Raw genomic sequence first — 13,993 nt, 5'->3', positions numbered from 1 at the left:
ACGGTTCTGCTGTGGGGACTCCTGCCACCTCAGTAATGCCGTTTCCGCGGGTGACGTCCCGCCTGCCCGAAGCCCAGAGCCTTCCCAAGCCGGCGGTGTTTCCTCCGGATTAATATATCTCGAGACCTACACGTCCAGACTCCGCCATCACGCACAGTCCGTGGCACCTGGACGATCCTTTGACTCCTTCTGTATGACCTGGGCGCCGTTTCGATTTTTTCTTTTGCGTTCCATTGGGAATATCCCTTCTACCTTCCTAACCCAACCGACCTGTGAAAGATGATCTGGTGATAAGGTGCGGCGCAGTCCATGCTTCGCTGATGGCGTCAAATAGACCTCCACTGAAAAAAAAAGTTAGGATTGCGGCTTAAGCACCTTAAAAATGCCGTCGCCAAACCTATATGCGCCGTCGTCGAATCAGCGGCGGCGCTGCGTGGGGCGCAAATCCACCATCGCCCCTGATCAGTGTCTTTTTCACTGTGTGCCTTCTTGATTCGGACGTCTCCTTGATCACGCTAAAGGAAACGCGGGATCCCATCGGCCTTGGCAGGTGTTGGCGCTGCCTCGCCATGAGTCGCATGGACGAAACAGCTTCGTATTCTGTTGCAAGCGAGCCAAGCTGCTGTTTCTTGAAGCCGCGGAGACTTCCGGGGTGAAGTTGGGTGCTTCGTGGAGACAAACGAGAGCACAGCCCTGAGATTACCCTCCTTCTTGGCAGGGTGTTCGCCATGTTATACCACCAATCAGCCCTTTGCGAGCACGGCGGACTGACCATCGCTTACTCATGTTGGGCAGATTCAAGCCGTTCGCTCGCCGTGTCGACCAGGTTTTGCTGGCGCCGTCTTCGGGACCGCCGGAAATGGCAACAGGTGGTGTTGATATAAAGAGCACGTAGCCTGGCCAGTTCGTCCGCCAACCAACCTCAGGTCCACCCGTTCCTTTGCAGCATCTCAAACTCAGCTGCCGCCGCCATGGATTCGTCACGTTCTTTCAAGCGTTTGTTCGTCCAGTCACTCCTTCTCCTGGCTCCTGCGCTCGCTGCTGCGCAAGACTCCAAGGCCGCCGAGCTCCAGTCATGCTTGACCGCTGCCGGAATCGAGAATGTCATCGAAGGCGCTGACACTTGGACGGATGCTACCGCTGTGTTCCAGAAGCGCCTCACTCCTGACCCCGCCGCCGTTGCCTTTCCGCAGGACCGGGACCAGCTGGCCGCTTCTCTGGGTTGTGCCAGGAACGCTTCTGTTAAGGTCTCTCAACTGGGCGGCAGCCATTCCTTTGCAGGCTACGGTTTCGGCGACCCTGGTAACCTCGTGGTCAGCCTGGGTGCTTTCAACTCTGTCAGCTACGACGAGGCCAGCCAGGAATTGACGTTCGGAGGTGGTACCAGAGTCGGGCCTGTTGCGACCTACTTGTGGGAGAACTATGGCAGGCACTTTCCCCACGTCCGCTCAGGTCACGTCGGCCTCGTTGGTTCTTCCATTGGTGGCGGCTTCGGCACGACATCCCGCCATTTGGGAACTCCCTTGGATAATCTTGTTGGCGTCGAGTACATGCTCTACAACGGCACCGTCGTTAGCGGCCGCGAGGGTTCTGACCTGCTCTGGGCTGCGCAAGGTGCCGGCTCGTCATACGGAATCATACTGTCCCTGACGACCAAGACCTGGCAGCCCGTTTACGACAAGGCCGTCAACTTCACCCTGTCCCTCGGCAACGTCAGCCTCGATGTTGGCACCAAGGCTCTCATCTCCATCCAGGAGTACGCCATCAACGACGCCCCCGACGAGCTTGCTCTCCGCTGGGGTCTCACAGCTCCCCCATTCACCGGCACCGGCTACTTTTACGGCGACCCGGCCGAGTTCGACACTCTGATCCAACCCCTCCTCGACCGTCTTCCCGCCGAAGCCTCCCTCACGAAGTCTGAGTTCGATTTCTGGACCATGGAGCAGTTCGTGGCTGGCGGCATCGCAGCCCCCAACGGTGGCAGCCTCGGCGGCCGCGCCTTTTACACTCAGGCGCTGACCGTCACGACCGATGCGCCGCTGACGTACGATCTGGCCTACACGCTCTTCGAAAGCACCACCTTTGCCTTCAACCGCACCGATCTCCGCAAGTCGGGCTTCCTCGACCTCTGGGGCGGTGTGTCGCGTGACATCTCTGACACTGACACGTCCTACGCGCACGGCAAGAACCTCTGGCTCATCCGTTGGGACGCCAACGCCGCCGACCCCACCAACTGGCCGGCCGACGGCGTCGAGTACCTCAAGAACCAGATGCTTCCCTTTGAGGAGGAGCTCCAGGCCGCGGGCATCGCGCTCCGCGGCTTCGCCAACTACCGCGACACCGCCCTGACCGAGCCCGAGTGGAGTGCGCGCCTGTACGGCGAGAACTACGCTAGGCTGAAGGAGATCAAGGCCGCCGTCGACCCGGAGGGCCTGTTTACGTCGAACCCCCAGAGCATTCCTCTGCCCTGAGATGTTAGCCATGACGTTCTCTTCCATGTGAATAGTTCCTTTGCGACTCATAGTCCATGTGTATAGACCACGGAATTCATGATGATCAACTTGATACCTTCATTGAGTAATAGAGTGAATGTGTTGAAGCCCATGATGATCGACCAGGATAGAAAGTCTGATTGGGTTTACTCCCATTGAGTATACATGGCCCTTCAAGCGTCGATTAATTATGGTTCAAACACTGGTCTGAAGGTCCTTAATCTTTGAGTAGGTGTCATGGTAAGCGAGCCGATCCTTTCATATGAGATGTGATCCGGCAGAGTCATGCCTTAATCTCAACTATATGGGCAACACCTTTCCGCGTTGATTTCGTGTCTACTTAAGATATGCTGGTCAAGTGCCTCTCCACGACAGCACCACAGCTGCCTCAGAATCAAGGTTCCAAGGCAACAAGGGTGTTGTAGAGTTCAACTCCTCCGTGGCGCAATTGGCTAGCGCGTCTGACTGTTAACGGATTCCTCCATTGAATCCGACTGCAATCAGGAGGTTGACAGTTCAAGCCTGTCCGGGGGAGCTTCTTTTTTGCATTTTTCTTCCATTTTGTTCCTTGTACCATCCATCATCCATGTTCATGTGGGTCGATCAAACTCAGACCTCACCAGCTCCACAACACCCAAATCAAGCAAACTTTTGTTATTTCCGGCTCAGACCACCCAATATACCGTGCCCATCAAAGATACCAATTGACAAAAGTAATGGGATTCCTACAAAGCAAGAACCTCCCATATGACTACCTCGGCCGCTACTTGTTCTGCCTCGTAGCGACCGACCAGTTGATCCACTCGTTGAAGAAGGACGGGTGTACCTTCGACTTCGGGTCCGCATACCACTGCTTCTGCGTGCGCGTGTACAAATCGGCAATCTTCTCGTAGCTCTTCACCTTGCCCTTCTCACTCTTCAACACCAGGGCCTTGGCGACGAACAAACTCGCGCGGCTGCAGGCGCCAGCATGAAGCTTGGACGAGTCCTTGGCGACTTCGGTGTGGATGTCGCTCAGCAGCTGCCACACGCTGTCAATCTCTTCCTCTTCAAGCGCGGGCATGCCCTTCTTCGCAGCGTCAAAGTACTGCTTGAGCAGGTTCGTCGCCTTTTCCGCTAGTTGCTTGGCGGTCGTCTCGCGGATGAGCTGGAGGAGCGGCATGATGGTGTCCATAGCCAGAGGGTTGGCGTGTTGCTGCTTGACATAGATAAGGAGCAGATCAAGCACGCGGTTTTTGAAGTTGATCATCGTCGCCTTGGCGTCTTTGTTTTCCTTCTTCTTGCTCTTGTTCGCAGCCTCCTGGCGCTGTTTGAAAATCTTTGCGAGTGCCGGCTCCAGCGCCATCATTTCGTCGTCGTCCATGTCTGCGTCGTCGTCGTCTGAATCATCCTTGCCAGTAGGGATTGATGTGTTTAAGGCCTCGGCGAGCGCAGCGTCGAACTTTTCCAGCTCTTCTTCATTCTCTTCGCCGCTTTCTTCCTCCTCATCGTCGTCGTCAGAACTTTCGACTTCTTCCACGTCGGATGCGTCAGCCTCGACCATCTCGACATCCGAATCCATATCCCCATCTTCATCCTCTGTCGTTCCCTCTCCATCCTCATCCTCAGTTGTCCCCTCTCCATCTTCACTGCCCTGTTGATCGAACAGGTCTTGTTGACCAGACATGCTCTCTTTCTTGCTCAGGATTTCGATCATTGACTGGAGTCCGTCCGCCGTCAGTTCCGAGGCAAACACGTTAAACACTTGCTCAGACAGCTTCCTGAACAGGACCGACGGCTTCGCTGCAAAACTGAGTAGAACTTCGGTCAACAGCTGGAAGGCGTTCGCATCCGCATCCTTTTCAAAAGCGGACTCGTAGCAGACTGTCAACTCGTCTAGGATCGATACGGCGTCGGGGTCTCCGTTGTAGACCTGGATTATGGTTAAAGAGTACAAGAGTTTGAAGGCGCGTAGAGCAGGCTTCTTCTTGTCCTTGGTTTTGCCGAGCTTCTAAAAGTCAGCGAATAGATTCCGAAGGGGTCGTGACGGTCCACACCTTTTTTGAAATCTCCTTGGCCCGCTCCTGTGCGTTTTGAACGACCTTTGAGACCTCCTTGTCTGCCTCAAAAACGAGCTCCAGACCCTTCGATTTGTTCTTCTTGAGAATGTGAGAGACCACCACGAACGGGTACTCCATCTCGACGTCGAGCTTCGAAGATAGCAAGTGAGCGAGACAAGATGTTAACCGACCTTGGAACATGCTACGGGAGGCGTCGGAAATGCCAGGCAGGGGCAAATCATCGGGGGAGCATGCTGCAGTGGGCGTGAAGTAGGAGAGTTCCGTGAGGAAATTCAGAAGCTTCCGCAGCCACGAGTCATCGCTGCCGATTGGGTTCTCCTTGTTGCGAGACCTGACAATCGTGACCAGCATGTCTGCGATGGTGCGGCGCTGGGTCTCGGCCACCTTCTCATCTCGTTCCTCGGGGCTGTAGATGAGCCGTTTGAGGAGCGGCACAATCTCCCCAAGCGCGACGTCGTTGGCGTGACTGAGCACACCTTCCACCGTCTTGTTCTTGGTTATCTGGTCAAAGTTGAGCGAGCCGTGCTTGGTGATCAGATTTTCAATCATAGGCGCGGCACACTCGGGGTCTCTCTTCGCTCTAGCACGCATGTCATCTAGGGGAAGCTTTGCGGCATTATGGAGAATTCTTTCAGAATCATTCCGCTGGTTGATGAGGCATCTCATGAGGTTCGGACCGAATAATGCAGGTACTGCCCATGCGGGAGCATTTCCAAGCATTCTCGAGAAGAGCTGGAAGCCTTTCGACTTTTGCTCGGGAGATGCCGAAGCCGAGAATAGATTATCTTCGATCGGTCAGAAACATGTCTCTCGGTGCGTGGATCGGTCCAGAACTCACTGTCTACAATGTCAATCCAGAAATTGGCAAACTTGGGCCGAGCCTCCACATATTTCTGCAGGAAAGACGTGATGACAACATCCCAAGCAAAGTTGAGAGTCGTCTGCGAGCTGCCGGACTTGACCTTCTTGCCATTTTCAGTCGTGCCGTCGGCAGACTTGGCAAAATTCTCCTTCATGACGTTCGCCAACGCCTGCCTCTCCTTTGTCGACAACGGATCTTCCTTGTGCCACACGCCTTGGGGAAGCTCCATGTCCGGGAAAGCAGCCTGCACGGTGAGCCACACGGCGACTCCTTCCGGAGTCTTTGCCAAGCCGCCGGAGCAGGTACCGTCTACGATTTGCTTCGCGAGCCTTTGCTCTCCCTTCTCTTGCGCGATTGCCTTGACGGCCTCGCACAGGATGAGACCGCATTCTTCACGTAACCATGGCTTCTCGCGTGCGAGCTTGAACAGTTGTTCCAAGACATTCGCCCAGCATTCTTCGGCGTTCGGTTGCACGAGGATCGAGGACTGGATAATGGCCTTGTAACCGAAGACACGGCCGAGGAGGTGATCTCGTTTTTCCTGGACACCAGTTAGGGCGGCGTTTGGAATTGGTTCATGGCGCGGTTTCGTACCTGGCCGGTGGCCTTGCCCTCGACCGTCGTCAGCTCAGCCACGAGCTTGACGAGACCGTGGAGGTTGGGTTCCAGACCGGGAATCTCTTTGCTGGAGGGACCGTAGAGCAGACGGAGGATTTCTGTGAGCGCCACGAAGAATCCGAAACGCGCGGCTTTGCGGCTGCTATTTAGTCCTCTGATTAGTCGCACGATGATCTTGTTGGCCAGCTCGGCCGGCGGATCGGAAGAAAGCTTGAGGACGAGTTCTTTCGCCGCGCCCAACCGCACGTCGCGCGCCTCGTCTGCAAGACGGTCGAAGGCACGCGCGAGCTCAGCATCCTGCTCGGAGTACTGCTTGCGGCGCTTCTGGCCGTTCGCCGGCGCGGCGGGGTCGAGATTGCGCTTCCGGGACATTGGGGCGCGAAGCTCTTGTAGGTGTTGAAGCTGTCCAAGTCCGGGGAAATTTTTGGCTGAAAACGAACCAAGCTGCAAGCGGGCGCACTATTCGATGCACCGCTTATGCGCAGTCGACGTGCAGCCGTGCGACCAAAAATTTCCCAGCTGCGCGACTACGGGTGGCTGGGCGTCGGTCCAGCGAAAAGCGTCGGCCCTACGTTGTGCCGGGCCTACCCAAGCTAGTATCCACCGACTCGGCCCCTGGCCCTGGCTTGTGAGACCGCAAGCCCTCTATCTCAGCCGGCCGAGCCTGTTGCGGAAGAAACCTCGACACACGAAACGTAAACACCGTTGCCTGGAATCAAAAGTTGAATTAAAAAAAAGCCAGTGTGACAAACTGCGGGACAGGGTCTCGCGGGATGGGCCTCATCGTGGCTCTCTCAAGCGACGCCGTCCGTAGATCATTATCACCGCTTGACGGGCACGGCCAGCAAAATCTTCCAGAAAGCCCCGGCGGGCGGGGCACCCCACCACTCACGAGAAGGGTTTTCGACCCATGTGTGACGGAAGTCCGCGCGTTCGGGGCGTTTTGTGACGAGGGAGCGTGCGCGGTCATGAAGAGCATAACCAGCTGTGCACGGAGGAGAGGACAGACTGGCACCCATCTTGCCGAGAAGAGCAAAATGTAAACTCAACAATTTCCGCCGTCGCATGATTCCACGGTATACCATCGCACGGCTCCTTCTTACCACTGTCGACGTGGCGGTGACTCCCGCAAGACGCCGCACCCGGCCTCGACGAGCCGTGCTCATCGCCCGGCACCCAGGGGTAGCGTCCATTCCACGGGACCCTTGGAACGGCGACATACTACGTATTCTTGAATGTACGAGCTGGCGTGCGGCGGGCGGTGGCGTCGGCGGCGGCGGCGGCGGAGAGGAGCGCGATGGCCAAGGCGAGGTTGGGTCCCGCAGCGGAACCGACCATAGCTCGGCAGACGTGTCTCGGGTTGCGCTAGGTGCTTTTTTGCACCAGACCTGCACGCGCTCACGGGACCAGCGTGCCATTTAGGCAGTTTGTGATTGTTTACCTTTTGGACGGCGCGTCGCCCAGCAGCGCCGGTTCCTAGCGGCCACCCACGCCAGGCTGGCTGCATCCCTGCCCCGTCTCTGACACAGGCGCGACAGCAGCCTGTCAGCGCGCAGAGCATGTCTCTGTCTGTTTGTGGGGCCGTGGGGGTGGGCAGTCTCGATCGTTCGCGCGCAGATACCGGTCAGCTCGCCTCTCTCAGTCGTCGCGGCCGGAGCGGCCGGAGGGTGGGCAGTGCCCTGTGATGCCCTGGTGCCTTGTGTTTCCGTTGACGACACGAGTGTTTATTGCCTGATGAGCGTCCGACGTGGCAGCGGGGGACCAGCAGCTGTCGTGACTAGTCCTAGCATTGCCATCTCATCCGGCTTAAACGAGCTGCTGCCATGGTGCCCACGAGGAGATCTCGCAAATCTTGTGCAGCGGGACGGGCTTATGACGTCCTCTCACAAGCCGTGTGCTCGATCGCGACGTGTGCATACGATCCACGGCACAAGGCTGAACGGCCGGCCGCATCGTCATGGCTGCCTCCAAACCGGCTTGTGCAAGGCCTTCTCGAACGCTGCTATCGCCCGGGCCCTTCTTCAGCCAGCGCGCGTGAGCAAATCGGCAAATCAGGCCGCCTTTGGAGCAGGCCAATTCCCGGGCGATCCAATCGAGTGCGAGGCCGTTTCGCCTGCGCTGGGCTCGCCCGGGCAACACACCTAGCAGGATTCAGCCAGCCGTGGCTTACATCACTGGGGTGGCCCTGTTTCGCGTCGGACGGCCGGTCTGAAGCTAGGCGGGACGACAAATCAACGGGCGAGGGAGCCGGCGCCGCGGCTTCCCATCCGCAGCGGGCAGAGCAACGCAACGCCGGATCGGTGATAGGGCCGGGCTCCTGATCAAAGTCGCCGTGTTGGCGGCGCAGGAATGCGGGGACGCTGGTGGTGTTACAGGCGGCGCATGGGACGGGTGCTGCGTCTTTTGCGCACAGCATCGCGCGATGGAGCATGTCGACTTGTGCTGCGCGCGGTGGGCTGCTGCTGCTCCGCGCGGGAGAGGGAAGCGGGAGCAGTGCAGCTGGCGGCCAGGGCGCCGCGCCTGCCCGGGCAACGTCTGTGTACACTTGGCAAGCCGCAGCTCTTTGTTCCGCGCTGCGTCGACGCCTGCAAGGAGCTCTGACACGCGATGTAAGAGCCTCCACGCCGCGCCGGGGACGGTGATGCGCCAGTGAACAAACAATGCCGTGGGCGCGCGGCCGCTTTGGGAGTAAATAGCGTGATCGGCATGCGAGGCAACCCGGGCGGGCAGGGCGTGCGGGCACGGCGTTCAAGGTTGTTAACCGCCGTGCGTGCGGGTGTGCCAGGGCATAATTCCAGTGTTCGTGAGCTGCTACTCGCAAGCGATCATTAGCCCCCGCAGCAGCATCTCCCTGGTAACGCTGAGCTGCACAGCTGCGGCGGCTTCAACCTCCTCTTCAACCTCTGTGCCCCAACTCTTCTCTTTCTCCATCCGCGCCTGCCCTTCTCCGTCCCCAGAAGGCATCCCTCCCAGCAGACGAAGCTGCTCGGCGTCGGCCTCTGCATCCTCCTCCCCCAATCCATCTCCCTCCTACCCGCCGCCCAGTCCCATGCTTGGCCGCCCGTCAGCACGCCCGCCGACCTCCCGCATCCACTAGTCCGCCGCCTGCCCGACCGTATTCCAGCGGGACATCTTAGAGCGTCAATTGCCTTACTCGTCTTTGCATGCTTTGCGAGCGTCGACGACTGCCGCCGCCGCCCGCCGCCCACCCATCCATACGCCCGCAGCTCGGCCTGCAGCACCGCTAGACGGCCCGAGAGCCACACATACATCTCAATTGGCACACCACAGGAGCTCTGCCATCATGGAGTCATCGCCGCTCGCTGTGATGCAGCCGCCGCCCTCGCCTGGCACTTGGGGATACAGACGCGACCTTGCGTCGACACGGCCTCGCTTCAACCTTGGGGCCAACAACTTCAATTTCAAGGATCTGAGCATGAAGAAGGGTGGCTCCGACTACTTCGCTTCCAAGGCTGCAAGGGCCTCGTCGCCCACCGTCAGCCTTGCTGCGGACCTGGCCCAGAATTTTACCATCGACCAGAGGTGCGTCGCCGCCGCCCACCACCACCATCACCACCGATTTGGCTGACCCTCCGCTGCAGTCCCCAATTGCCGACGCCGCGCCGGTCGCTGTTCACGACAAACATTTTCCAGAGGGCAGAACAGAAGGGTAAGGCGGCCATTGATGGTCTTGATGATGAGAGGTTCCATGCTTAACTATGTCGGACTAGAAGGTGCCACTACGCCCGACATTTGGCGGGAAGGAATGACCACCCCTCCGATCCCGTCGTCTTCCCCAGGCTATGGTAACGACGGCATGGACATCTCGCCTCTCCCACACAAGGGCCCTTGCGGCTTCATCGCCCGCGGATCCGTGCAGTCGCCCACGCCTGAGCCGGCAGAAAATGGCATGGACCTCTCGTGCTCACCCCCGCCTAACCCTCTGCTGGACAGTCCCATGCCCCCGCCCGAGTAAGCAATTTCCGGCCCACACCGCGTCTCTTTTATCCTAACCTTTGCGCAGTCGCAAGAAGCCCACGTTCCCTCTGCGTCCGAGTCTGTCGCGGGCCAAGACTCACTACTCGACCCCCATTGCCCTACACGCAAAGGAGAACGTCGTCCCGTTTCAATTCAGCACCAGTCACAACAGCTCCGAGACGGACCTGAGCTCGTGCTTCAAGGCTTCGCCCGTGCAGGATCGCAAGATCCACTTTCACCTTCACGGAGGCCCTCGCTCCCGTCACGCTAACCTCTCTAACATGTTCAATCGTTGCAATGGCTCTCCTGTGCCCGGTGTTCGGAAGACGGCTCCTGCGGTTCGGCCCAGGAAACAGTTCCGCCGGTCGTTGAGCATGTTCGAGAACCCTGGCGATGTCATGAATGCTGAGAGTGAGCACGTGTCTAGTGGGCTGGCAGCCATAATGGACATTGATGAGACGCCGCGACTGAGCTTGCCGACCTTGCCCAGCAATGGCGAACCTAACAGCTTGCCGAGAATTGAGGCGAAGACGCTGGCGGACGTGCTTGATGGACAGTACAGTCACGTCTTCGAGGAGACGATGGTCATTGACTGCCGTTTTGAGTACGAATATGAGGGCGGTCACATTGACGGCGCGGTGAACCACTGTGAACGCGAGGCGCTGGCGGATAGGCTGTTCGATCCCTACACTGACCCCTCTTCGCACAAGAAGACTTTGCTCGTCTTCCACTGCGAGTACTCTGAGCTGCGTGCTCCTCGAATGTACGTCGGATTGCACCCCCTGTCCGTATGTTACGACCCGCTTAAACTGACGTCATCCGCAGGGCTGAATTCATTCGGAGCCGTGACCGTGCTGTCAATGAGGACAACTACCCCAGACTGACCTACCCCGAAGTGTACATCCTGCACGGAGGCTACTCCTCCTTTTATGAATCGTACAAACAACGCTGCTTCCCCCAAAACTACCTGCGCATGGAGTCGGAAGAGCATGAGCGGGCCTGCGAAGCGGGGTTACATAAACTTAAACAACGTGCCAAGTTGGGCCGCGCTCAGACGTTTGCCTTTGGCGAGGGTTGCGACATGGAAGACAGCCCCACCGCTCCCAGCAGATCGAGATCAACAGGCTCTGCACTGGAAGCCATGCATGACCCTAATCTGGGCCCTCGTGTGCGAGCGCACCGAATGGCCTCCTACTAATCCCCCTCATACGGCTGCGATGATTTTCGAACGTTATGGCGAAACGGATTCTCTACGGCGTCACTGATGACTTCTCGGATTAACTCTTGTCTCATTTTCACATTCCGACTGGCCAGTCGGCTTTTCATTCGATCGATACTTGGCGTTCCCGTGGGTTCGCTTCTAAGACGGCCAACCTCCCCCTTTTTTTTTACTCTTCTCTGGACGAGACGACTTTTCAAAAGCCTTTGGTGATTCCGGATTTTTTCTCCCTTCGATTCTGATACGGCCTTTTATTTTGGGATGATCCCATTCTCTTCTTCGACTGCTTCTATTGCGCCGGTGTCTTGCGGCGCACCAACGGATCATACCCCTCCAGACTTGACGCATTTCCTTTGTTTATTGCCGGATGACGGGGTTCCAGCGTTGGATTGGAATTCTCGTTCAAACCAAGCTGTACAGAATGGCAGCCAAACACCTTGGGCTCACCCGGCCCATCTCTTCACATACTCACCCGTTCTTCCGAGTCACGAATCCCTCTCCCCTTTAGGCCGTAACGACTCTCCTACCGATCGACTCAGCGCCGGAGTCTGCGTAGTCCGTATTCTCACCACACCTCATCCACAGATTGGTCACACCCAGTCTATCTTCTCGCGACCCATTCTTCAGTCCCAACAAACACTTCTATTCTGCTGTACTTTATTATTATCTCACATTGTTTTTTGACAGTGCACAAAGGAAAGAACGTTAGCCCAGATTGGCACTTTCTTCTTCCTGCTCGCTCAGCTCATGGCCCGTTGCACTACGGCATCTGGCTGGGCTTGTAGATGTTCAAGAGGGAAAGGCAACGCAACAGAAATTGTACATATAGCAACCGGGTCTCCAGCCTTTTTGCTGCTTGCGAAGGGAAAGTTTTTCTTGGGGACAAGGACCAGCAAACGAGGTTTTTTTTTGCATATTGGGCAGTATCAAAGGAGAAAGGAAGAGAGAAACAAATCCACGATGGTGGATTTTTGGTCGGCATAATTAGACGTGGATTTGGAAGGTCGACCGATTCTTGGTGGAAGTTGTGGGATACCTACTACGGCAGGAAATGTCCCCCGTTGTCGCTAGAAGATCAAATGCACAAAAACATTTGGAAACAGATCCTTCCGGTCCACACTGCACGTGATGGAATTGAAGTTTTGTTGCCTGATGGCTGAGGTGACACTTCTCCCGTGAGGTCCGCGCTTTGAGCGGAACGCGTCCGCCCCACCTCCGCTCGCGCCGCACCGTCGCGTCAGCCCCAGCGCGCGTCATTGCATGGTATCTCCCTCGCACTTTTCCCTTGGTCGCTCCCAATTGTGCCTGGCCACCCTGCATTCGCCCGGCCAGCATTATACCCCGGATCTACTGCATTTGTGGAGACAACACCGCGCAGATCTGTTGCCGCCTAAGCCAGCCGTTCGTCGTCCGTTGTCCGCCTTCGCCGCCCGCCTTCGCCGCCTTCGCCGCCTTCGCCCTTTGCCCGCCGCGCAGGGCGACCCTGATCCTGACTCCGGCTCCTGAGCCTTAGGAACGGTCGCAGTGGCAAACGCACCCACAAATTCCAAATCGAACCGTGGACGAACCGAACACAAAATTGTTGCAAGAAAAGCAGATTGTTGAAACCCGCAGACCATGGACATCGACGACATCCTTGCCGAGGTTTCGCGCGATTCGCCCGCGCAACAGCACGAGCAAGCGGCACGCGACCTGGAGGAATTGACCCGCCTCTGGGTCGCGGAGCGCGTGGCGCCGGAGATACTGCCGTACCCGGATGCGTTGATGGAACGAGTGTTGGACAGGGTGAGAAAGCAGGTATGTTCCTGCCTTTGTTCTTTTTTCCCCGTTCACCCATCGCTCGAACGTTTTCGGACGGTCGTTGCCAGGGGGATTCGCCTTTTGGGGTCAGCAGATGTTCAGTGAAACCCCCTTCGTTGAAGAGAGCGAACGAGGGAGGGAGGGTCCGTGTTGAGTCGCCGGGCTGGCAGGGCATATGGGGACCTGGTTTTCGGTCATTTCTTAACTCTAATAAAACTATATGGTGCGACTGGGAAACGGGAGACTAATCGCAAACGGCATTGCCGGTCGACAGATTGAACTCGTCGAGGAGCAAACGGGAAATATGGACCCGAAAACGAATTTTCGACTCATACTCTACCAAACTGAGCTGGAGCGGTTTAAATTCTTGGTGAGGTCATTCTTGCGCGCGAGGATAGCAAAGGTATGTTTTTTCTTTCTTACCTCGACAGAAAACGAGTGCGTGGATTGCTAAATTTGAATTGATAGATCGATAAGCACCCCATCCACATCCTCAACACGCCCGAAACGCTCGCCTATCTCTCCTTGCCTGAACGCCAATATCTAGAGCAGCATCATGCACTACTTTCGCGACACTACGACGCATCTTTCCTTTCATCCTTTCCGCCCCAATTACAACGCTTGGATGACAAGGCTGGCGGCATAAGTATGATAGATACGCCTGATCTAGACACTGCAGTATTTTGCAGAGCGCTGAGAGATGTTGGTGTCGTCAGTGTTGGCTCTGTCGAGGAGGATAGGGACTTTGAGATCAGGCGAGGCGATGTAGTAGTGGTGAGATGGAGGGTCGTAAGGGAGCGAGTGCTGGCAGGAGACGTGGAGTTGATATAAGAGGAAGGCTTGCTGACTCGTACGTTGGCCGGAAAGTAAAATTTGCATGGGCGGCGTCACGGTACGGACAAAGGAATTGTTAAATGGTGTGGGCTATCACGCTTTGGACAGCTGTTGTCAGGTTGCCAGCGCA

The 13,993-nt window shown here is 57.1% G+C and overlaps 3 protein-coding genes across 3 annotated transcripts; 2 read left to right on the top strand and 1 right to left on the bottom strand.

Annotated features, from left to right (window-relative positions):
* Window positions 1-971: 971 nt before the first annotated feature.
* On the top strand, window positions 972-2,471 carry LTHEOB_12083 (Glucooligosaccharide oxidase; the record flags this gene model as incomplete). The annotated part of the gene is made up of 1 exon (XM_035508911.1): window positions 972-2,471. The coding sequence occupies one exon, from the start codon at window positions 972-974 to the stop codon at window positions 2,469-2,471; it is 1,500 nt and encodes a 499-aa protein (XP_035365344.1).
* A 784-nt stretch (window positions 2,472-3,255) lies between these two features.
* On the bottom strand, window positions 3,256-6,404 carry LTHEOB_12082 (DNA polymerase v; the record flags this gene model as incomplete). The annotated part of the gene is made up of 4 exons (XM_035508910.1): window positions 3,256-4,479; window positions 4,529-5,337; window positions 5,391-5,955; window positions 6,009-6,404. The coding sequence occupies 4 exons, from the start codon at window positions 6,402-6,404 to the stop codon at window positions 3,256-3,258; spliced, it is 2,994 nt and encodes a 997-aa protein (XP_035365343.1).
* A 2,932-nt stretch (window positions 6,405-9,336) lies between these two features.
* On the top strand, window positions 9,337-11,208 carry LTHEOB_12081 (M-phase inducer phosphatase; the record flags this gene model as incomplete). Its single annotated transcript, XM_035508909.1, has 5 exons — window positions 9,337-9,575; window positions 9,635-9,702; window positions 9,764-10,004; window positions 10,057-10,773; window positions 10,836-11,208. 5 exons carry the CDS (start codon window positions 9,337-9,339, stop codon window positions 11,206-11,208), a joined length of 1,638 nt encoding a protein of 545 aa, XP_035365342.1.
* Between the last annotated feature and the right edge of the window lie 2,785 nt (window positions 11,209-13,993).

This window comes from Lasiodiplodia theobromae, assembly GCF_012971845.1.
Source record: "Lasiodiplodia theobromae strain AM2As chromosome Unknown scaffold_57, whole genome shotgun sequence".
In the NCBI taxonomy this organism is placed as follows: Eukaryota; Fungi; Ascomycota; class Dothideomycetes; order Botryosphaeriales; family Botryosphaeriaceae; genus Lasiodiplodia; species Lasiodiplodia theobromae.
This window is presented reverse-complemented; position numbering and strand designations above follow the sequence as displayed.